Source organism: Primulina tabacum, chromosome 2 (genome assembly GCF_025594145.1).
Source record: "Primulina tabacum isolate GXHZ01 chromosome 2, ASM2559414v2, whole genome shotgun sequence".
Taxonomy (NCBI): Eukaryota; Viridiplantae; Streptophyta; class Magnoliopsida; order Lamiales; family Gesneriaceae; genus Primulina; species Primulina tabacum.
The window spans coordinates 42,152,354-42,177,846 of record NC_134551.1 but is presented as its reverse complement, the minus strand read 5'-3'; the positions used below and the strand labels follow the sequence as shown (position 1 = coordinate 42,177,846).

General features: G+C 37.0%; 1 protein-coding gene across 3 annotated transcripts; it reads right to left on the bottom strand.

The window, feature by feature from the left end:
* Positions 1–5,199: 5,199 nt before the first annotated feature.
* On the bottom strand, positions 5,200–8,585 carry LOC142532049 (transcription factor SRM1-like). 3 transcript variants are annotated; one of them, XM_075638374.1, is made up of 3 exons: positions 7,887–8,584; positions 7,385–7,586; positions 5,200–5,412 (listed from the first exon to the last, which is right to left on the bottom strand). In XM_075638374.1, the coding sequence occupies exons 1-3, from the start codon at positions 8,213–8,215 to the stop codon at positions 5,308–5,310; spliced, it is 636 nt and encodes a 211-aa protein (XP_075494489.1). In that variant the 5' UTR covers positions 8,216–8,584; the 3' UTR covers positions 5,200–5,307. The 3 variants fall into 3 exon arrangements, with proteins under 3 accessions (XP_075494489.1, XP_075494483.1, XP_075494479.1); XM_075638368.1 differs by lacking the exon at positions 5,200–5,412 and adding an exon at positions 6,360–6,699 and having other exon boundaries at positions 7,887–8,585; XM_075638364.1 differs by lacking the exon at positions 5,200–5,412 and adding an exon at positions 6,360–6,622 and having other exon boundaries at positions 7,887–8,585.
* Between the last annotated feature and the right edge of the window lie 16,908 nt (positions 8,586–25,493).

Genomic DNA, 25,493 nt, shown 5'->3' with positions numbered 1-25,493 from the left:
TAAAATACACCTAAAATGATGAAATAAAGCTCCTAAAATTGTACAAGTCGAAATTTGGTGAATGGAGGACAAAAACAAGAAACGCTCTTTCGAGAGTCACTTTGGCACATTGCACCGTAAATTCTCGTACGCCCTCTAAACTTAACCGAATCACAAACGGTCAAAAACATGACCTTCTTAACTCGATGAGGTACTGTCCAGTCCAAGGCCATAGGCTAAAAGCCAACCAAGAACTCAAACGAGCCTCTGAACCGAAGCACAAAGTTGCTGTCAAGAAAATTACAGCAGCAGCTGTTGCGCTTCCTTGCGTCGTTAGCAAGGCTAATGGCCAATGGGGCTTGAACCTCTGACCAGAGCCTCTTACCAACATCCTAAGGTATGGTTTGAACCATGGCTAAGGGCCCTAGGCCAACCACAATTCCAGCCAACACCTACGACAATACAAGCTTCACCCGACAACACACACATGGCACGCGTGGGGGTGTTGCTTGTTTTGCTGTCAAATGAAGGATCCAATGGCTACGAGGTTAACCATGGTCCATGCTAGACATGCTAAGGTGTTGTATGAGTCATGGCTAAGGGCTAGAAGCCAACCACAACCCACTTGACACCTCAAAACCGAAACTCAACACACTCAACAAAAACCAGAATTTTAAAACCGAAGGGGGCTGTTTTTGTTTGTTTTGAAAACCGATGGGACCATGAACCAAGCCATGAAAGGCCATCTTGGTCACGTCCTAGACATTTCAAGGAGAGGATATAACCATGGCTACAGCCCCTAGGGCAGCCAAGAATAGAACACTTGCCTTAGACAAGCAACACAAAAATTCGAGACTCGTAAATTGCCATAAGAAGAGTTTCTGTCAAATCTCTTCCTCCAGCGTGTAGGGGCTTGTACCAATGGACTAACATGACCCTAACATGCCCTAGTACATGTCTAGATGCAGCCTTGGGTGCCTGGAATCGAGCCAACCTCCTGAAACCACAAAACCAACTAAAACGTGAAGCACAAGTGGGAGGGCCAAAAAAATTTGTGCAGAATTTTTATAACACTTGTTGTACCTTTTCGGTTTATGCTCCATGAAACATGATCATATTATGTTTTAAATTACTTATATGGCTTGATTGAAGGGAAAAGAAACGTATATACATGCCTGGATTTGTTTTGAAAGAAAACAAACGATTACGACGACGCGGCGCGGAGGAGACGGAGTGTTCTTCTTTCGTTTCTACTTTTCTTACTTGTTTCTTTCTTAATTCTCCTAGGAGACTCACGATTTTCTCTACTGAAAATGCTCTCAAGTTTTCGAAAATGGGGAGAGAAAAGTCTAGGAGGTGAATGAGGAAGTTGCAAAATAAATAGGAGATAGAAAAGCAAGATAGAAACTTTTATATCCTTGAGTTGAGAGATAAGGGAAATGATTGATTTGATTTGATTAAAAAATGAGTTTGGCCGATTTTCTATCTTTCAAATAGGTGTAGAAAAATTGCTTAATTATTAATTATTGAAGATTTAAAAATGAGGGAATTAACAATGCCATGAAAGGATTAAGGAAAGATATCAAAATGGAGAGTTGCCAAAAATTTAAATCCTCTAAAGGAGGTGGCCGATTTTCTATGATAATGGGAGGGAAAATATTGCTTAAATAATTTATTTTAAATCTTTAGTGTTTTATCTACCCATTAAATATTTTAGTGAATTAATAAATTAATTATTGAACCTAAATGAACTTATTTATTACTTACCTCAAATTACTTAAATAATTCATTAAACATTCTTTTACATTAAATTAACTTATTATTTATCTTAAATAAATTTTAGGAATGTTTTCTTAATATTAATTTTATCTCAATACTCCAACTCCAGTCCGGCCTCACTTATTTAACTGAAAAGATAAAACTAAACTTATGTGATTTAAAATAAATAATTATGACTAACAACTTTAATAATGCTTTAAATAATAAAGAAATCATTTTTAATTTAAATACTAGAAATTATGCATGGCTTATACGTAGTCTGATTTAACGGGTTCTACAACCTATGAGACTCATACATACACACATGCATGCAATTGGGTCTATTGTCCAGGTGAGTTTGTGTGAGCTAGGGCTAGGTTATTTGGGATGGGCTTGGTGAGGAGGGTGCCTAGCTGGGTTGGCTCGGGTTTGGCTCGAGGTTGCTCGATCATGGCTCGATTATTTTAGGAGTTGGCTCGGATGGTTCGATCATGGGTCATTATTTCGAATTTAAAGATTAAAATTGGAACCATGGGTCCACGGGTGTGGTTCAGGGCTCACAAGGGTAGTTCAGGTAATAAAAAGGTTATATTTAAAATTTGGGATCAAAATAATAAGTTTCGAATTTATCCAAGATTTAATCGCCTCTCGAGTAATTAATTAAAGAATTAATTGAAAGGTCTAGATTTAAGCTAAATAAAAATATGAGAAAATTAATGTAAGCTTAAATAATTATTTGGGATATTCTAGAGTCAATGGAATTAAGAAAAAGTCAAGTTCTAGGATTTTTACGTCTAGGGGTAAAACGGTAATTTTACACCTAGAAAATAGTAATCGTCATGGCAGTGCTTTGAATGCTGTTTTATATGTTAAAATATTTCTGAAATTTTATGAAAAATGTTAAAATGTTTATTTAAATGTTTATGAGGTTTTATAATAAAACGTTAATGATAATTTTAAATGTTTATGGATTTTTATAATTTAATATGGATATTTAGAAGATATGTTGCATGCTTGGTTTAAAAGAAAAATGATATTAATATGCATGATTTTATAAAGTGATGAAAATACGAAACGTTGAATAAAGTGAAGTAATTGTGACTAATACGATGATACGAATGGAGATATCGTGAAGGAAAAAGCCCCACAGGGAGCCCGTTTACAGGAGAAGGCCCCAGAGGACGCTCAACGATCGTATTTCTAATGACATGATATGTTAATACGTAAGGCCAAGGCTCAGTTGACTGTGAGAGTGTCGCTGATGTTCTCGCCGCCCAGTACTGTGGTTACATGTAGGTGGATCCATCGTCCAATACGAATACGAATATGAATACGAAAGTCACAATTAACAATCTGAATTCAATGAAAGGAAAATGGAATATGAATATGAATATGTTTATGATGATATGAAAATGTTTATGTTTAAAGTTTATGCATCTTCATGAAAATGTTATTTTACGTACAAGTATTTTCACTGTTGCATGTGATTTGTATACGTATTATGTTGTTATCAAGATTATGGAGTGTTGAGTCTTTAGACTCACTAGGTGTGATCGATGCAGGTGAGTTTGATATTGAGGGTAGTGAAGGTCTTGATGGATGATCTAACTGGACTGAAGGTGCACATAACCCGAGTATCAGCGCTTCTAGTTTTCCGCACTTATGTTTATGTTTATGATTTATGTTTAAGATATTTTTATGACTATTTATTTATGCTTTGAGTGGTTTTGAGAGGTTGATAGTATGGACTATACTTTTCAAAATATTGTTTTTTAGGTTTGGTAAAATGTTGGATGGTTTTATGTTTAAACTATTTCTTTTAATTTTCAAATATTAGTTGGTTGTTTTATTTTAAAATGATGTAAAAAAATTTCATTTATTTTACATGAGTTCGGCCGAAATTATGAGGGGCTTTTTTAAAAAAAACTCTAGTACTTTTTAAGAAAACAAGTAGTGGACGTTTCATATGATTGACAAACTGACACAGCTCATATATTGTCATTTGTTGTATCCACGACTTCCATCTAGACATTGCGGCGTCGGGTTAGCATAAATAACGTCCAAATTAACCAGACCAGCCCAATTTATTACTTCTAGATAATTGAGTTGGCTTTCCAACCGTTTTGACCTCTGATCATTTGAATTACTAGTTTATGAGATATGAGTAAAATACCAGAGCCGCGACTTCCAGCTTGATCTTGAAACCACTATTTCTCATAGATAACATTTGAACTTGCCCGGCCGGTCTGAAGTATGACTTGTAGAAAATTGAATTTTATGTTCAGCCTTATTTCATGTTGATCATTTAGATCACTGAGTTATGAGATAATATTGAAAGACTAAAGCTCGCCAGAGTCTATCGTTTGCAAAATTGGAGTTCCAGCTTCCAATTTTAGATAGCAACTTCACACTTGAGTAAATATGTTGAAAACACAATAACAACTTTTGTTATTATCAAGATTGTAGCGTTTTTGCAACCCAATTAATATTATATTATAATTTTTTTAACAAAAAATGGGCTTATTCCGCTTAACCGAACTTTTATAATAATTACAAAAATCGAATCGAATAAACAAATTTAACTACTTTTATAAAAAAAAGAAAACCAAACTCCCGAATGAACTGAGTCGAATTTTCAAATTAAACTGATTTGATCGATTAAGTCGGTTTAACCGAACTTTTGCTCACCCTAACCACAAAATATCAAGTCAGCACGAGATTGAAATGAAGCAAAATGGAATTATTCATTGTAAAAATTGGCTGAAATTGACCCATTTTCTTGGTGAGGTCTACATAGTAAAATTAAAAGGAGAATTGAGTGAGATCAGAAGCTCCGTGATATCAGACTTTTATAACAGAATTTTTTGACACATTCTTGAAGAAAGCAAACAATTTTACACTCGTTATATTCTCCTAGAATATGTCGAAAATTGGCAGGATATTAATATTAATAATATCATTAAACCGTAACGGAAAAGAACACAAGTATATTCACTTTACGTTCTTCTTATGATCTAATCTTAATCGGGTTTTTTCATTTTCGTACATCGTTAACATTAATGGGTCTGGAGATTTGATTTGTGTGCAGTTGATTAGTTATGGGCTTATTTAACTCCGTGTTGGGACAACACTCCAGAAGATTTATCAAAAGAAAAAATAGTGATGCAGGGGAAGCAGGTTTGTTCCCTTGAGTTTTCAATATGTTGCTTTTCGAAAATGTATAATTTTACCTGTCATCAGAAATCCTGGTTCTGGTCTCTTTGCTTAAACAAAAAGTTAATTTTCAAAGAACATTTTGCAGGTCGTGCATTAGAAGAACTCAGAAGTGCGATGTATAACGAGCTTCGGACCTCAGAAGGAGCCAAGCGCCAACGCCGTCGCTTCTGTGGACCGGTTGCGGCAATGACATTCACTGTTTCTGGTAAATATTTCTCTGCTTCCAGTAATGCTGTAGCCAATTGCGTTTTCGTCCACCATGTAAAGCTTATGGGGAAAGTTGGATTCAAATTCCCAATCTTTCTGACACTGATTCTCTACTCTGTTGCTTGGGCTTTACTAGCCATTTTTAAGTCACTCCCCATACTTCCGGTCGCCCCTCCTTCCAAAACGACCTTTTTCGTCATTATTTACTTTGGGTGTAGTCATGGCTTTTTCTTCCGGGCTTGCAAACACGAGCTTAAAGTATAACAGGTTCAAAAATCACTATTAGGTTATTTTTCATAAATTTTATGACAAGTGATTCCTAACATGGTGTCAGAGCCAAAAATGTTGATTAGCGGTAACATTACAAGTTTGAAACTTCCGGTGACAATCACCTTTATGTTTCCGTGGGTGCTTATTTATTGCAAACAAGCATGTGCATGTCTTGAATATTTATTTTCGGGTCCATACTCTCAGGTTTTCAGCTTATTCGCAAAAGAGAGTGCGTTTTAAGCTACAAAACTATTGTTGAGTCATTCTCGTAGTTCGAGCTTTTTAATTTATAATATTTGAAATGTTTCGCAGTTTCTTGAAATAGTTTCCCATCTCCTCATTCAGTTTTCTGTGCAGTGTTGGGTTTTAACAGATGGCTAAAATTGCTGTCAATCCAAGCATATTGCCACCGCAGAGTTTATTCTTTACAGAAAGACGGTTTCTTGAAAGGTGATGTTGATTCCATTCAGTGGCTAGTTTTAATTTGGATCCTGATGATCTTTAAAAAAAATCATGTGCAGGTTGTGGCTCTAATAGTCGTCTCGTTCGGTGTGGCTATCGCTACAGTTACGGACTTAGACTTCAATCTGTTTGGTGCGTGTGTTGCAGTTGCCTGGATAAAATTGGACTGCACTTGCGTAAGTACTTCTGTAAATGTAATGATACAAATGTTACTGGAGAACGATAAATAACCTAATGTAGGTTGATGTGGAAGACGATCCCGGCTACTGTCTTTTTCTTACTAGCTCTTATACCATACTTGGATCCTCCTGGGATATTATATTCAAATGGGATGTCCAAAACACAACTGCAATACTGATATCGGATTTACTTGGATTTCTTCTACAATGGTCTGGAGCTTTAGCACTCAGGTAAGTTGTTCTATTTTTATTAGATACTCCAAAATCCATCTTTCCAATTAAATGTGGAAACAAAATCTAGGATAATACAGTACACATCTAGTGTTTGAACGGATGAATTGTACAGGTGCAGAGCTACTTCTGCAACATCACACGTTGTTCAAGGCCAATTCAAGACTTGTGTCATCTTACTGGGAGGGTATCTGGTTTTTGGTTCTGATCCAGGATGTGTGTGTTTGTGGGGCAGTATCAGTTCTCTGTGGAATGTCTAAGTATGAATGAATCAAGAGTCGGAAAGTGAGTAATCTGCTTCCAAACCAAAACTCGAGTTCCTTAAAAGAGAAGAGCGATGAAAACGAAGAGGAGACTCAGGGCACTGACGATATTTGAAGGGTAGGACTGCAAAATTCTGTTAATTCCATTTGTGTAGAGGGGTGAAGGGAAATTAATCAAAATCTCAAGAGACCACTTAGCTAGCTATATAGTTAATAATTGTTGTACAGAAAAAGACCTCGGTTCTTTTTACCATTTTAGACTATATCTGTTTTCCCATAATATAAGATCTAGTGTGGGTGCAATGAACCGGTCAAGATGTAGTAGTGCTATATTATATTCAAGGTCGACTTGATTAACAACTTGAGAGCTTGAGCTCATTCGAGCAGTTAACTACGCTTAGATAAAGTCATTTGAGCTTGAAAAACTGAAGAAAAAAAAAAAAAAATAGCAGTGATTCATGGTCAAATAGCCCGACATGATCTCAGCTTGAATTTAATGCACTTAAATCTAGCTCAACCGAGTTGTTTGCTATCTATTTCTCCACAGTTCCACTTAGACCACTATTCTACGCATCTTTGAACATTAGTTTTAATTCAACATCCATTTTGATTCAGAGAAAGTACAGAAACAACAATGAATTTCTATCACGAAAATATATAAACACCACCAACCTCCATTAAATATATTAGCTATAGCAGAGTCGAAGGTACCTCAAAACTTCCAAAGACTATGCTACAAAAAGAAAAAAAGGGCCTTCCAAAGACTCAAACCTAAGCAAAGCTTAATTTCTTCGCAAGAATGAAGGATCAATGACTGACCTTCGAAATCAAGACACTGCTATCAGCATTGGAGTCGTCAAAAATACTTTTCCTTTTCTTGGTTTGATCTTCCTTTTCTTGACGCTCGAAATATTTTTGAGCATGACTCGCGACTTGGGTCGGATTCCTTGTTAGCACGACGTATCTTGAAATGCTCTTCCAATCTCCCTTTCCATATTTCTCTAATCCATGTAGAAATAGCCTGTTTTTTATTTCAAGGAAAAGATCAAATTGTCAAAAAAAACAACAAATCTCATGAAGCAAACTTACTTATATTGCATATATGTATCGGATTAAAGATTAGATATTCAATGAATATGATTACATTTCATAGCAAACAGATAGTAAAATTTACAACACGATAAATTCCCTGCTGCCCAAACTACCATCAACGATGATTTCTTGACTTTCAAAGAATATGACGCATGCATATGAATTAAAATAAATTTGAAAAAAAATAACTAAAAAGAAATTTTTAGCACGACATAATTCATTTTTGTACCTATGTTCGTCTTCAGTCCACGGTCTTGCAGCTTTTCTCTGCACCCCGATTTGCTTCTTCTCCGGGCTAGGGCATTTTGGCTGATCCTTATCTGCATAAGCTGGCTCCTCAATCGACCCAGCCTCGATCGCCGCCACATCATCCAACAACACGACGTAGTGACTTTCAACCTCCGCCGCCGATTTTGTTCCAACCTTCGCCGCGACTTTCTCCCATCGATTCGGGCAACCTTCCGGATAATTAACCAAACCCATTTCAAATTTCTTGTCTTCTTCCCAAATCCACGCCGATACCTCCACATCAAAACCGCACCCTTTCGTATTAGCCATTATCCCCCTCCAAAAATCACCAGTAGATTCTGAATTTCGAAATGAACCCCATGATTTCGTACATAAATACTCGAGATTACGAGGAAATCACTCTTTTACCATTTTGAGAGATCGAAATATCGCGGATTTTCCCGGTTGAAGGGCGAATTGCTTCCTCAATTCATCCATATCATGCGAACATCTGAATCGCCAACCATAACTAGTGAGAAAATAAATGGGGTTTGATTTGCTTTGATTTTTTTAACTTTGCGTCGCACTTTTATCGTGATATAAACGATCCGTTTGGGTGCTCCGTGCAGTAGCCATGTAACAAATCCTTTGCTTTCCTAATCTCAAAATTACTACGATATAACAGATGCAAGGTCGGAGTTAAATCATGTACGGACATATCAATTTCAAGTTTCTTTTAAAATACGTGGAAATCATATGCTTATATCAGTCGTCATGTACAAATATTAACGATAGATTTGAAATATCAAAATCGATTATAATAGTTTAATTTTTATAAAAATTTGAATAAGAAATGAAGAAAAATTATTTATAAAAATTTGAATAAGAAATGAAGAAATATTTTATTAAATTTGTAACATATTAAACATTCCCATTAGTTTCCTTTGCATAAAAAAAAGGCAAAAACTTACGGTCTCACGGGTTGTATTTTGTGATATAGATATCTTATTTGGGTAATCCATGAAAATTTTTTACTTTTTATGCTAAGGATGCGTTTGGTTGGATGATAAAATAAATTAATGATTAGTAAATAAATGATAAAGAAAATGATTGTCGTAGAAATATAATATATGGTGTAAAATAATATTATATTTGGTAAGATTTTTAAGTGTAAGATAATTTTGAATTTTTTGATGAAAGGACAAAATTGCCCTTTCTTCTTTTTTTCCTTCTTCCACTCCGGCGGCGTCGGTGGTTCGACGGTCGATCCGGCAGCGGAGGTGGCGACGACGGTCCGGCAACGTCGGTGCTGCCGGCAGTCAGCGGCGTCGACGGCTGCCGGCCGGCCAGAAGTTATCGGCCAGCGGCGGCTGCGGTACGCCGAAATCGGCTGGTTCTCGGCGGCTGCCCGCGGCGCGATCGCCCGGCAGTCGGCGGTGGAGGGGCCGGCGGCGGCGGTCGTGGCGGGAAGTGATGATGAGTTTGGATATAGGAGAATGGTAAAATTGAAAAAATAGGAAGGATTAAGAGTTGGATAAATAATCCTAAGGGGTGAAGAGTGATTATTTTAACTCACCTAATATAACATAATCATTTATAGGAGGGATTGACTTGGTTAAATAAAAAACGTATCAAACATGAGATTAGGTGGGTTTAAAATATATAAACCAACCTAATCATTCAAACCAAACGCTGCGTAAGAGTATTACTTTTTATTGTGAATATCGGTTAGGTTAATCCGTCTCACAGATTAAAAAAACGTGAGACCGTCTCACAAGATACCTACTCAAAAAAGAAAGGCCGATTCCCTAAGCATTCCCTAAATTTACATTTTGTGAACAGTAGTTCTATAAACATAGAGATTGCAACTCATACCTTATAAAATAAATTTAATAGCTCAACTCTAACTATATCTCCGAAATAATTTTTTGTGTGTGTTGAAGGTTAAGTAAATTTCTGCTTGTTTTTTAATGGACAAACATAAACCATAAATCGATTTCAATAATATTTACCCATTTTGTTTAGTTTCTACTGCTTGTTCTTTTGTCAATTTTAGCTAAATTTCTTATTTTATTAACATTTAAGATTATAAACAAGCCCTAGCCGCTACTCTTCTTCACTCCATGCTACGCTTCTAGTATAAATCATTCTCCTTATTCTTCTTTCTATTATTAAAATTTTCTTATTATTCAAGTTCGATTTATAAACAAGCATTTGAAGGTTTAATTTGTTAATGCTCAAATTTCAGCAACTCAATCTTATCTAGCAGACATTTGCCACATTTACATTTTACTTCCCATTATTTGAATTTGATAATTTTGTTCTTGTAAATTTTTATTTTTATTTTGTGGGTCTCTTTGAATGACGGACAGTATGTCAGTCACTTGCTAGCTTTTAATGTTTCTTTTATGATATTCTTGTTGGTCCCACGTGCGAAATTTGAGATAATAAAACTCGAAAATAAAAAATAAATTGTACACCGAGATTTAAGTGAAAAACTCCTAAAAATTATTAGGGTAAAAATCACGGGCAAGATGAAAAGAATTTCACTATTATATTTTGTGTTGTACAACTCACTTACTGTATTTCCAAAGAGATCACACACTCTCTTAATACAGGAGAACAAAACATCTCACAAATATATATAGAACTGAGCACTCAAATGGTTATAAGATGAGAGAAAACTCGAAAAAATGATGATTTCAGAATGAAAGGGGGATCTCTATTTATAGAACCCCTTGTCCGTGTAAAAAAAACGTGTTTTCTCCTCTGAAAATTTCCGCGAAATTTTCGCTGCATTGTGTAGACAACCACACGTTTTTCTTTTCAACAAATTCAGCTTATTCATTGCACCTCAATGATTGTCCACCACTTGCATCAATCAATTTCCGACATTTCTCTCACTTAGAGATTTGATTGATAATCAAACACATCACCACACATCCTTTCATTCTTGTCATGCCTGCTGCTTACGTTTTCGCTAGACCACTTGAGGATCTACACCACTCAAACTTATCAGTGTTCATTGGCTTGGTCAGAAAATCAGCTATGTTATCTTTTGTATGGATCTTCTGCATATTCACGCTTCCTTCTTCTACTACTTCCCGCACAAAGTGAAATTGTACTCCAATGTGTTTCGTCCTGGAATGAAAGGCTGGATTTCTTGCGATGTGCAAAGTACTCTGACTGTCACAAAACAAAGAAACATTTTCTTGTTTGTGCCTGATCTCCTCCAATAATCTTTTGATCCATATTGCCTCTTTGCAAGCTTGAGTAGCTGCCATGTATTCTGTCTCTGTTGTAAATAATGCCACAACTGTCCGCAGTTTTGAAACTCAGCTTACTGCTCCTCCTGCAAATGTAAACACATAACCAGTAGTAGATTTTCTCTTATCAGGATCACCTGTATAATCTGAATCGACATATCACCTGAGTGTAAAATCCGATCCTTCATAACATAATGCAACATACGAGGTACCCTTAATATATCGAAGGATCCTCTTAACAGTGCTCCAATGCTCTCGTCCAGGATTAGCCATATACCGACTAATTGCTCCCACTGCTTGAGCAATGTCCGATCTTGTACAGATCTTGGCGAACATCAAACTTCCCACTTCTGATTCATATGGTACTCGAGACATCTCTATCCTCTCTGCTTCACTGCTAGGACACATCTCGGAAGATAACTTGAAGTTAACAGGAAGAAGGGTCGATATTGGCTTGCTATCTTGCATGTTGAAGCGTAGCAAGACTTTCTTCAAATAATTTTTCTTGGAAAGCCAAATCTTTCTGTTACTTATATCTCGGTGAACTTGCATCCCTAGAATCTTGTTTGCTGGTCTCAAGTCCTTCATATCAACTTCCCTAGCCAACTGTGCCTTCAATCCTTGGACCTGATCTTTGTTGGGGCCTTGTTGGAAACTAGATTCTGGAGTTTGACAAAACATGAATCAATCGATTAACAAAATATGAATCAACTGATACGCGCAAGCAAATTCGGCAACTGAACTTATCAACTGAAATCAGCTGATACAATGATACAGAGTAAGCTGATCAGTTGTAACTGATCAGTTAAAACATTCAGCCAAATGCCTCAAAGTCTCTCAACTGAAGATGTCTCGAGAAAGAACAAAGAAGACATAACAGATTACAAGAGCACCGCACAACAATCAAGACTACTTAAAACAACGCATTCCGGACAAAGCAATTAAGACGCCGAATTACAATAAATGAAGCAAAGAATATCGAAGGAATAATCAAGTGGAAACCAACGGATATAAAGATTCAAATTTATCTCAAGATTACCGTTGGAAAAGAAGAGTATAAATATGACAGAAGAAAAAGAAGAAGTGACGATACATCATTCAAAACTTGCTATTACTCTGTCAAAATCTCAGCTCACTCTTACTTGATTTATTCGTAGCAATCAAGGCTACAAGTTGAGCAAACTAGCACTCTGTAATATTTGTTAATTCAATAGTGCTAAGATCAGTTACGCACAGAGATCATTTTGTAATACTAAGAGTTTCAGTTTAGGCAGTGGGTAAGTCCTAACTGAAGTGGGTCTGTACAAGTGTTGTATTGGATCAAATTCTTTTAGTGGAAATCCTATCATTGTGATAGAAGGGGTGACGTAGGAGTAATTGAATTCTCCGAACATCCAGAAACAATCCTTGTGTATTTTATTTTAGTTCTGTATTCTATCTGTCAGTCAGTTACCTTCCGCAACTACCTCAGTTTAACTGATTGTTATTGACCAACAAGATTCCGAGAATCAGTTTGTCACCAAACTGAACTCAAAAATTCGATAAGACCAATATTAATTGAGAGTGTTTATTCAACCCCCCCTTCTAAACACTCTTGACACGTCAATCGATCCTATCAAGTGGTATCAGAGCGGTTGAATCTTGTTCTTGAATACTTCTGATCTATAAATCTGCTAGCATGACTTCATTCAATAAAATTCCTATGTTCTCAAGAGAAGATTTCGATGACTGGAAAATCAGAATGCAGGCTCACTTAGCTGCACAAGATGATGACATGTGGTATGTCATTACAGACGGACCCATGAAGATTCTAAAAGCAAATACAGCAATTGCCATAACTGAAGGGGCACCACAGAGAATTCAAAAGCCCAGAAAAGAGTGGACAACTAAGGACAAAAGAAAAGCCAATCTTGACAATGTGGCCAAAGATACTCTATACAAAACACTGGACAAAGCAACATTCAACAAAATAAAGATGTGCAAAACAGCAAAAGAAATTTGGGAAAAGTTGATTCAGTTATATGAAGGAAATGACCAAACAAAAGAAAATAAACTCTCTGTTGCTGTTCAGAAATTTGACAATATCAAAATGAAGGTTGGAGAATCAATGAATGAGTATGTTGAAAAGGTGAGCAGTATTGTAAATGAATTAAATGCGCTCGGAAAGGTGTATACTAACAAAGAGGTTGCACTAAAAGTGATGAGAAGTCTTCCAAAGGAATGGGATGTCAAAACTATGGCTATGAGAGAATCCAAAGACTTGAACCAGATCGAACTTCATGAACTATTTGCTGATTTATAGGCTTATGAATTTGAATTGCAGAGCAGAGAAGGAGAACCATTTACTCCTACAGCTACAACTGCTCTAGCAGCTGTAAGAACTGAATCAACCAGTTCAGTCGAGAAATCTGCCGATCAGTTAAGCAATGATGCTATGTCATTATTCATCAAAAAGTTTGGGAGGTTCATGAGAAAGAAGCAAGGAAACTTTCAGAAGCAATACCAGAGAAACAATTCCAAAGAAGAAATAAATGCTTGCTACAATTGTGGCAAAACAGGTCATTATATTGCTGACTGTCCTAAACCTAAAAAGGACAGTCAAGGATCAACTGACAGAAGAAAGAAATCATATGAGCATAAGAGAAGATCCAGAGATGATAAGAAAACCTACAAAAAGAAACATGAGGTTCTATTAGCTGAAGAGAACAAATCCAAATGGGCAGAAACTGATAGTGACGAATCAGAACCAGAAAGCTCATATAGCTCAAGTGATGAAGAGGAAGTCAAATGTCTAATGGCCAATGATACAGAAGCAGAATCTACAAGTCAACAGGTATTTGATTTTAGTTCAACTGATTTTACACGAGAAGAACTCATTTTAACATTGCATGAAATGGTAAATGAGTACCAGAAACTTGCATCATCATTTGAGGAAATAAAGTCAAAGCAAAATGATCCCATGGACAATAAAACCAAAACTGATGAATCAGTTGATGGGTTGAGTCTAAAAAGGGAAATTGCTGGGTTAAAAGCAGAGAGAAAGAAAGATCAGTCACTGATCCAGAAATTGATCCTTGAAAATTCAAAACAGACTGAACTCATTCAATCTTGGAATAAGTCGTATACTGCACTAAATGAGATGCAGAATTCACAAAAATCAGTTTCTGATAAAACTGGTTTAGGGTTCAGTAATCAAGGAGAAACGTTTTCAAATGATACTCAACCAAAGCTGACAATGAACAAAGGGAAGTACATTCACTTTGTCAAATCAGCAGTGGTACAAGAACAAATTGAGCCCAGTAAACTGATTGAACAACCTACTGAGAAGTTGAACAAGGCTAGAAGATATGGGATTGGCTATAGCCAAAAGCTTTCAACTGATTCACAAAGCGGGTCATCAAAAAGATTTCACAAAAACTATTCGAATGGCTATGTCAATTACTATAACTGCAAGCCAGTTCAGAAGAGATACAGATTGAACAATCAGTTGAATAAGACTAAAACACATACTGTATCAACTATACACTACTCACCAAGCACACAAAAGCCGAGAAAAACCATTTGGAATACAGCTACTGGAAAGTCAGTTAGACTAATCCAAGTATGGGTTCCAAAGGGACTAATAAGTTTTGGACCCAAATAGATATGGGTACCAAATCATATTATGTGGGTGCTTGCAGGTAACAGGTACAGATAAAAATTCAATATGGTATTTGGACAGCGGTTGCTCACGACATATGACAGGAGATGCAAGTATGCTATCTCAACTGACCAAATATAGTGGTCCAAACATCAGTTTCGGAGATAATTCCAAAGGTAAAACCGTGGGTAAGCTTATCCATGGTAACTTTACTATTAAAGATGTTTTATTAGTAGAGAATCTGAAGTATAACTTGATTAGCATCAGTCAGTTATGCGACAATGGATTCTCGGTACAATTTGATAAAAACTCATGCTCAGTTAAAACATCAACTGATGAAATCATACTAACTGACAAACGATGTGGTTAAACTCTTTAAAAGACTTTTAAATGAAAAATCAGTTGGGATTGATCGAATCAGATCTGATCGAGGAACTGAATTCATCAATCAAACACTTTCAAGCTTTCTAGAAAACGCTGGAATCAAGCATGAGCTCTCAGCAGCAAGAACTCCTCAGCAAAACGGTGTAGCTGAGAGAAGAAATCGAACCCTTAAAGAAGCTGCTAGAACAATGCTTGCTGATTCTGGTATTTCTCAAAGATTTTGGGTAGAGGCAGTAAACACTGCATGTTATACTCAGAACAGATCAATGATTAATAAGAATCATATGAAAACACCATATGAGATCTGGCATGGAAGAAAAAGTATAATCACTTATTTCAAAATATTCGGCTGTAGATGTTTTATTCATGATAATAGTAAAAATTAATTAAAAGCATTCGATGCCGAATCTGCAGAAGGAATATTTCTTGGATATTCATCAGTTAGTATAGCTTATAGAGTCTTTAATAAGAAAACTTTAAATATTGAAGAATCTGCGCATGTTGATTTTGATGAAACTGCACTAACTGATAAGCCAACTAATCAAGTTGAGCTAGCTGATCGATTTTCAGATATCAGTTTGGAAGATGATGACAAAGATGAAAATCATAATAATCAAAACATCCTTCAAACACCAGAACCAGAGATATTGGATCAATTAAATGAGCAGGAAGTCAATGCTGACAATCAGTTATTAAAGGAAAATGATAATATTCAAATATCAGCTGACGAGGCATCAATTGAAGCTAAAAACTGCATTCAGTTACCAACTGAAGAAGTTGCAGATGCAACGAATGCTGAGTACAGATGGAGAAAATCACATCCACCAGAATTGGTAATAGGAAATCCATCTGATCCAGTAAGAACTCGCAATCAAATGTTAAATTTATTTATTCATTTAGCCTTTGTCTCACAAATGGAACCAAAGAAAACTGATGAAGCTCTTGCTGATCCTAACTGGGTAAATGCTATGCAAGAAGAGCTGAATCAGTTCACTCACAATAACGTCTGGAACTTAGTTCCAAGACCAACTTCAAAAACCATTATAGGTACAAAATGGGTGTACAGGAATAAACTAAACGAGGACGGTTCAGTTATACGCAACAAAGCAAGACTAGTAGCACAAGGATATAGGCAAGAAGAAGGAATTGACTACGATGAGACGTATGCTCCAGTTGCAAGATTGGAAGCAATCAGAATATTTCTTGCTTATGCATCTCACAAAAACTTCAAAGTTTACCAGATGGATGTGAAGAGTGCATTCCTAAACGGTCAGTTACAAGAAGAAGTATATGTTGAACAACCTCCAGGTTTTGTAAATCACAAACTTCCTGATCATGTATACTATTTGAACAAAGCATTATATGGTCTTAAACAAGCTCTCAGGGCTTGGTACGAAACTCTTTCAAAATTCCTAACTGATCATGACTTTACAGTCGGATCAGTTGATAAGACCTTGTTCAAATTTGCTAAAAATAATCATATTCTATTAGTTCAAATTTATGTTGATGATATAATATTTGGGTCAACTAACCCCAAATTGTGCGAAAAATTTGCTAAGTTAATGCAGGAAAAATTTGAAATGAGCATGATGGGTGAACTGACATTTTTTCTTGGACTGCAAGTGAAGCAACTGAAAACTGGTATATTCATTAGTCAAACAAAATATACAAAGGAGTTGCTAAAAAAATTTGGTATGGAATCATGCTCAGCTGCAACTACTCCCATGAGCTCATCAGTTAAACTAGATACTGACGAAGGGGGAATATCAGTAGAGGCGACATTATATAGAGGATTAATAGGTTCATTGTTGTACCTAACAGCCAGTCGACCTGATATTGTTTTTGCTGTCTGTATGTGTGCCAGATTTCAAGCAAATCCTAAGCAATCACATTTCTCAGCTGCTAAAAGAATTATGAGATATCTTAAGGACACGCAAAATGTTGGGCTATGGTATTTCAAAGACTCCACCTTCAATTTAGTTGGATATTCAGACGCATATTATGCAGGATGTAAGCTTGATCGCAAAAGTACAAGTGGATCTTGTCAGTTCTTAGGAGACAGACTGATCTCTTGGTTCAGAAAGAAGCAGACATCCATAGCTACCTCAACAACAGAAGCAGAATATCTTGCTGCTGGTAGCTGTTGTGCACAACTGATCTGGATTCAGCAACAACTGAAGGATTATGGAGTAACGTCAACTGAATCGCCCATATTTTGTGATAATACCAGCACAATTGCCATCACTTATAATTCAGTTCTTCACTCAAGGACCAAGCATATAGATGTCAGGCATCACTTCATTAGGGATCATGCGTTAAAGAAGGATATTCGACTAGAATATATTTCAACTGAACAGCAAGCAGATGACATCTTCACAAAACCATTACCCGAGGCTAAGTTTTCTTACTTTCGAAATATTCTTGGTTTAATTGATTTATCTTAGAAATTATTAGTAATATTGCTTCACTAACAGAATTATATGCAGAAAATAAGAACACAACAAATTGAAAATAACACTTCATTAAGAATACCAACGTTCCCATTTTACAGAAGATATCATGGAATCAACTGAATCTAGCCACGCCCTAACCCAATCATTTAACTCATAAATTCGAACTCTAGCAAATGCCCTAGATTTCGAAACCTTATCAACAACATGCCACTCCTTCCATAGCATCGCCTCCAAAAGACATTTGTCTTCAACCAAATCCCTAACATGCCTCACTTCAAAACGTTCAAGGTATTTCAGTGCTCTTGCCTCCTGAGCACGAGTAGGAATAGCACCACTGTCACTCACCCTCTTCAACTCATGAATCTTTTCCCATGTTAACATCACCTTCTGAAAAACATATATCTCCATCTTTCTCTTGATATCTTTTAAACGAGGGGTTGACTGCTCAGTAACATGAACATGAGTGCTGCTGCATGCATCAGAATCAGACATATTGAAATATTTTTGAACTGATATTGCATCACATTTTTATCACTATCATCTTATTTATAGGAAAATGACGTTGGAGAAGCTGAAGAGCCTCAAGTTAATCAATGCGTCTTTCACATTTACCAAGGACTTTAAGTTATCAGTTGTTCATTGTCAACTGACACCAGTTTGAATTCTATTAATAGTTGTTTAAATAGTCCCAGTTCATGATCAACTTATGACAGTTAGTCTCTCATCAGTTCATTTGTTTACATATCACAGCTGATGAAATATATCATTTGCAGAAAAACAGAGTTAAAACCAGATAAATATTTCATTACTTATAAATGTTGGTCTGGATTACATCATCATACTTCTCCTCCACAACAATTATCCAAAATTTCAGCCAAACAGATAGAGAAGAAGGAGCAGTCATGAGAAAGCTGTGAGAATGAGCTATGCGCCTCAGGATCTTCAATTCCTTGCGGAGCATCAGCTGATACATGTGACCGTCCTTGAAGACGTCCACCCACACAGCAATATTCAAGTGCTTTCGTACTTGATTCAGTTCTGCCACCAATTCAGGAGTGGTGGCCTCCCCAGAGTTGTATAAGAGCTCAAGCTCCTGCAATCGCTCCCTAGTAATGCAGACTTTCATAGAAGACTTCGTCTTCTATCTCAGCCTTCCTGGCCTCCACAGAAAAGGGAGAAAGACTTGAGTCACCCATATCAGACATTTTTTATCTTGAATGTTTTGGATGATATGTCTAAAACTAATTGAGCCATTTCTATTTATAGCAGAATATCAAGAAAGCTGAAGAGTCGTCAACGTTTCAGCAAAACCAATAACCTCTCTGACTCTTAAAATTATTTTGTAGCACTATTTTAATTATTATATGCACCAATTTAGGGGGAATGTCAGTTTTTAAGACGTTAACTGAGAAGACAATCGTTTGTGAATTCTCAACTGACTTGAATCAGTTTCCCAACTGATCGTTCAGCTTGAAAATTTTACAAATCTTCTCACACAAGTTAACCAATTAAAAACTTATTATATTCCAAATCAAATGAGGTGACTAAATTTTTATGACGTGGCATATTTTAAAACCGCTCATTATTATATACACACGATTACAGCACACGTGCACACATTTTTATTCAAAATTTTTTCCGGGCTGACACGTGTCCAGAATTTGAACAGTCACGAACAAAAGCATTTTGCCCGCTTCACTTCAGTTCTATTCTTCACAATTACAATCAGTTTCTAAGAGTATACAAATTTCAGAACTTATTCTCTTCAATTTGCAGATCACTACACTTTCCGAAATGGCAAACCAGATCCCAGCCCATATCTTGAATGCGATGGTCATCGATTTTAACTCGGTTCTATCGATTCAAGAAGCAGACGTTAAGAATGTATTTCTAAAGCTTGAGTCGGCAGGTCTCAGGATGTTCTTGGGACAATCTTCTCAGAAGATATACCTCAAGGAGGTCAATGAATTCTATCGGAAGGGATTTATCACTGCTAATGACACTATCTCTGTGACTATCAATGATCAGTTGCTACTCCTTTCTGAAGAAGCTTTCGGAGAAATCTTCCCTTTGCCAACTGATGGTTATGTCAGCTTTCTGAAGTAAAAACTCATGACATTGAAGAAATGCAGTCTCGACTATCTGCTGATGGACGGAAAATCAAGGTTTCCGATCCAAAGAAGGAACTGAAACCAGAAATTCAGTTGTTAGCTGATATCGTGGCAAAGGGAATATTAGCAAAAGCCGGTTCTTATGCTGCTCTTACACTCGAAAAATTCCAGGTAATGACCATAATCATGGGTAAAAAGAAAGCAAATTGGAGATATATTCTTTTTAACATCTTGAAGAATATGCTCAAGTCATCCAAACAGTCATGTGGCTTCGCCATCCAAATCAGTTATCTGTTAAAACTGAAGGGTTTGGTAGCTGAAAATGCTGAAACATCATCAAAATTCAAGGTATTTACTGCCAAAAACACCTTGCCATCAAAACCCAAAATAGAGGTTGAGCCATCACCAGTCAAGAAGGTCAAAACAGCAAAAAGGAAACTGATTCTCAGTGAATCAGATTCAGAGAAAACTCCTTCCCCTAAGCTTGTCAAGAGACCAAGGACTCAAAGAACCAAACCAATAACCACAGTGGAAGTCATTCCACCTGAGAAAATTATTCAATCAGCTGCTCAACAGCCCATTCAGGCTATCCCTTTGCAAGTAGTCTCACTTGATGATTCAGTTACCAAAGCAAAGACACCAGCTAAGGTAAGAGCTCCCTTGACTCTTGTAAATCGCCCTACCATCCTGCCTAGAGCCAGATCTAAAGGTGTAATATTAAGGGAACCAGTGCACTCCACACATTCTGGAATGGATCTTCCTCACATTCTCTCAACTGACAAAGGAAAAGGCAAGCTGGTTGAAGAACCCCGGCCATCCAATGTCATTCAAACACACATTGACCTAGTTTGGGAACAGGTCAATGCATTTGCCACATTACAATTAAAATCTTTTGATTGTTGGAAAAGTTTCAGAACAGAAATCTTTGCCAAAGAACTGAAGCATAGATCTCAACTGAAAAAGTTCATCAAGCTAGAAGCAATTGTGATGAAAGTAGTCAAAGCTGCTACAATTCCACAGGCATTAGAAAGGCAGAAATATTTCTTTAATCAGATTCGCGTCAAAAAGCTAACAAGAATGGTAGCAAAGCTGAAGTCCAACTACAATCCCACAAGTCCAACTGCATACAATGATAGAGCTGTGTTCACTCAACTGGACACAGATCTTAGTAGTCTGTAGAGTGAAATCAGATTTTGGGAAGAAGATCAGGAACAAGTTCTTCATGACAAACCCCCCAACTCAAATATTGAAAAAGATTTATCATCATCTCCACAAAAAGAACCATCTCCACAACAGGCAACTGAAAAGCCAGTTCAGGGAATACCTCAATCCTCTCAGACAGAACATCAGCTATATTCTGAAGCAGAACTATCCTTGGCAAACATTGATGAAATCATTCAAGCTGTTACCTTGGAAGCTCAGCTAGAGGAAATACAATATGACTCAATTACCCATTCAGCTGAACAACCAGAGCAAGACATTAAGATATCATCTGAAGCACCAGCTGAGTCACTTATTGCTGAAAAATTTATATCTGCTCAAACTGAAGGTCAAACTGAAGTGCCAAACCAAACTTCAGAAAAAGAAATAACTAAATCGGAAAAAGCTCAAACTGAAGCACCAGTTCAGCCAGAAACTTCTGCTGAACAAGATATTCAATCTATGAACAAGCAAAACCCTCAGAACAAGAAACTGCTGAACATGTAGAAGGTCAGTTGCTCACTGAATCAAAGGAGCAAGAACAAATTTCAGTTAATTCTCCACAGGAGGCCCCTATGTATGAACCATCCATCTCCATCATTCAGCCAGACAGTCCATTTCTTGATCAAAACCAACGTTCATCATCTCAAATTCAAGAAAACATTCCAGCTCAGCCTATGGCTGGAACAATGGAAACTAATCAAGCATTAGTTCTTTTTGGACAAACATCGAAGCATTCAGAAACGCCCAGCTAGCGACCTCCAATTCAATCCACAGAAATGGATGTTGTTCTTGAAGAAATCCAGAACAGATAGTACAATATGCAGCAGATGCTCGCTGAAATCAAGAAAATTCAATTCGAACAACTGTCTCATACTGTCAAATTAGATTCTTCGACTGAATTTGACTCGGCGAAACTAAACGCTCTTCAAGCCAACATGGACTCTCTTAGCAGAACTGTGCATGAAATAAAGAAGGGGCTAGTTAACTCACTCTTTACAACTCAGGATGTAATCAGTCAGAGAGTTGAGCGACTGGAAACCTCTGTTTCAAATAAAATAGAATTGCTACAGACCTCCCTCACAACTGTTGCCACAAGTATCTCATCAGATGTAAAAATTCTTTCCATTGACGTTCGAAAGTTATCAGACAAAATGGAGTTGTTTGACAAAAAGGGGGAAGAACAGCAGCTGAAGAAGAATTAATCAGATTATTAGAATCAACTGATATAATATTCTCAGATTTTATGTTATCTACAAGGAATCCAGTTATTTTATGATTCAGTTGCATAATCTATTATCTACAAAGAGCTCAGTTATTCGATCTTAAATCACTTGATTTTGTCAAACACCATAAAGGGGGAAATTGTTGGAAACTAGATTCTGGAGTTTGACAAAACATGAATCAATCGATTAACAAAATATGAATCAACTGATACGCGCAAGCAAATTCGGCAACTGAACTTATCAACTGAAATCAGCTGATACAATGATACAGAGTAAACTGATCAGTTGGAACTGATCAGTTAAAAACATTCAGCCGAATGCCTCAAAGTCTCTCAACTGAAGATGTCTCGGGAAAGAACAAAGAAGACATAACATATTACAAGAGCACCGCGACTACTTAAAACAACGCATTCCGGACAAAGCAATTAAGACGCCGAATTACAATAAATGAAGCAAACAATATCGAAGGAATAATCAAGTGGAAACCAACAGATACAAAGATTCAAATTTATCTCAAGATTACCGTTGGAAAAGAAGAGTATAAATATGGCAGAAGAAAAAGAAGAAGTGACGATACATCATTCAAAACTTGCTATTACTCTGTCAAAATCTCAGCTCACTCTTACTTGATTTATTCGTAGCAATCAAGGCTACAAGTTGAGCAAACTAGCGCTCTGTAATATTTGTTAATTCAATAGTGCTAAGATCAGTTACGCACAGAGATCATTTTGTAATACTAAGAGTTTCAGTTTAGGCAGTGGGTAAGTCCTAACTGAAGTGGGTCTGTACAAGTATTGTATTGGATCAAAGTCTTTTAGTGGAAATCCTATCCTTGTGATAGAAGGGGTGACGTAGGAGTAATTGAATTCTCCGAACATCCAGAAACAATCCTTGTGTATTTTATTTCAGTTCTGTATTCTATCTGTCAGTCAGTTACCTTCCGCAACTACCTCAGTTTAACTGATTGATATTGACCAACAAGATTCCGAGAATCAGTTTATCACCAAACTGAACTCAAAAATTCGATAAAATCAATATTAATTGAGAGTGTTTATTAACCCCCCCTTCTAAACACTCTTGACACGTCAATCGATCCTATTAGGACTGCTACCAACATGTCGTCCACATACAACAGCAAAATGATATAATCATCATCAGACCTCTTGAAATACGTACAAGGATCTGCACTCAATCTGTTGTATTCAAGTCTCATGATATAGGAATCAAATCTCTTGTACCAACACCTCGGCGCATGTTTAAGACCGTACAGAGATTTGTTCAACCTGCAAACCAAGTTCTCTTTACCTTTTTCCGCAAAACCTTCTGGCTGAAGCATATAGATTTCTTCTTCAAGATATCCATGAAGAAATGTTGTTTTCACATCTAGCTGTTCTAGATGTAGGTCAAACACCGCACACAATGCCAACACTACTCTGACTGTTGTAAGTCGAACCACAGGAGAAAATATAGCATTGAAGTCAATACCTTCTTTCTGTGCATACCCTTTTACCACCAATCTAGCACGATACCGCTTCATTTGGTTATTGCCATCACGCTTGATCTTATAGACCCATCTGTTTTCAATGGCTTTCCTTCCTCGTGGTAGTGTAACAAGATCCCAAGTTTTATTCCTGTCTAATGCCTCCAACTCTTCTTTCATTGCTATCATCCACAAGGATACAATCCGAGCTTTGAGTAGCCTCGTGGTAACTCGATGGCTAACCATCCTCTGATAATAGACAATATGCAATGTTACTTTCAGTGACATAATCTGAAAGCCAACCTGGTGGTCTTCTGTCTCGAGTTGACTGCCTCACATTGGGAACCTCAGACTCAACATGTTCTTGTTCTTCGTGCTCTAGTACTACTTCACAAGAAACTTGACATTCGTCCGTCTTATTTTCTACCAGAAAAATAGTAGTTTATGAATTCGGTGTGCCTTTGTCTCCCTTTACTTTATCTTTCTCGAAGATAGCATCCCTGCTGATGACAAGCTTGTGAACAGTAGGATCCCACTAGCGAAACCCCTTTAGTCCATCAGCATATCCCAAGAAGATACATTTTCTGGATTTCGAATCCAACTTCGATCTTTATTGCTCATTGTACAGAACGTACACCAGACTTCCAAATGTATGCAAATGAGAATAATCTTCGGCTTCTCGGTCCACATCTCCATCAGAGTCTTCAGATCAATCGCCACTGAAGGAGAACGATTGATAATATAACAAGCGGTTTTGACTGCTTCTGCCCAAAATGACTTTTCTAGACCTGCAATCCTCAACATAGCTCTTGTTATGTCCAACAAGGTCATGTTCATCCGCTCCGCCACTCCATTCTGTTGAGGTGTGTAAGCCGTCGTGAACTGTCTCTTGATGCTCTCATGTTGACAATATGCATCAAATTCGTCACCGATATATTCTCCTCCATTTTCAGTCCTCAAACACTTGATTTTCTTTCCTGAATCAAGTTCAACCCGCACTCTGAAATCTTTGAAGATCTGGAAAACATCTGATTTTTTCTTGATTGGATACACCCAACATTTCCTAGAGAAATCATCAATGAACGAGACAAAGTATCTCGCTCCTCCTAGGGATACAACCGGTGCTTGCCAAACATCCGAATGAATCAGCTCCAATATAATTTTGCTTCTGGCAGTAGAATTGCCAAACTTTAATCTATGTTGTTTACTAGTAACACAGTGCTCACAAAAGGGTAGTGACACTTTGGTAAGTCCCGGCAGCAGCTTCTGTTCTGTGAGAATTTTCAACCCTCGTTCTGACATATGTCCGAGCTTTCTATGCCATAACACTGTTAATTCTTCTCCTGAACCAATTGATGCAACAGCTAGTTTCGCCTCTTTGTGTGTTTCTCCCAAAAGTACATACAGATTTGCAGTAACCTTTTTCACCTTCATAACCACAAGCGCACCCTTCACAATTTTCATGATCTCATTCTCGATACGAGTTTTGCACCCGATGTTATCCAATTGCCCCAAGGACAAAAGAATTTTCGTCAGTCCCTTCACATGTCGTACCTCCTGTATGGTGCGAATGGTGTCATCAAACATTTTAATTTTAATAGTACCGACCCCAGCGATTTTCAAGGCATGATCATTTCTCATGAATACAGATCCTCCTGAGACTGGTTCATAATGATCAAACCATTCTCTCTGAGATGTCATATGCCACGTCGCTCCTGAATCCATAATCCATATGTCACAAAATTTGTGCCTGCCTTCTGCAACAGTTTCTGCTTCGCTGAATAATATTTCACCACTGCCTGAAGTACTGGCCACATTTCCTTGAGAATTCTTCTCGATACTCTCTTT

Bases quoted from the DNA above. Each gene is read 5' to 3' on its own strand.
- LOC142532049 (XM_075638364.1), bottom strand. From the start codon at position 8,215: ATGGCTAATACGAAAGGGTGCGGTTTTGATGTGGAGGTATCGGCGTGG. The intron at 7,587-7,886 runs GTACAAAAATGA...AATAAAAAACAG, and splicing joins TGGACTGAAGACGAACATAG to GCTATTTCTACATGGATTAG. The intron at 6,623-7,384 runs GTCAGTCATTGA...TTCTCTTTTAAG, and splicing joins GCAGTGTCTTGATTTCGAAG to GAACTCGAGTTTTGGTTTGG.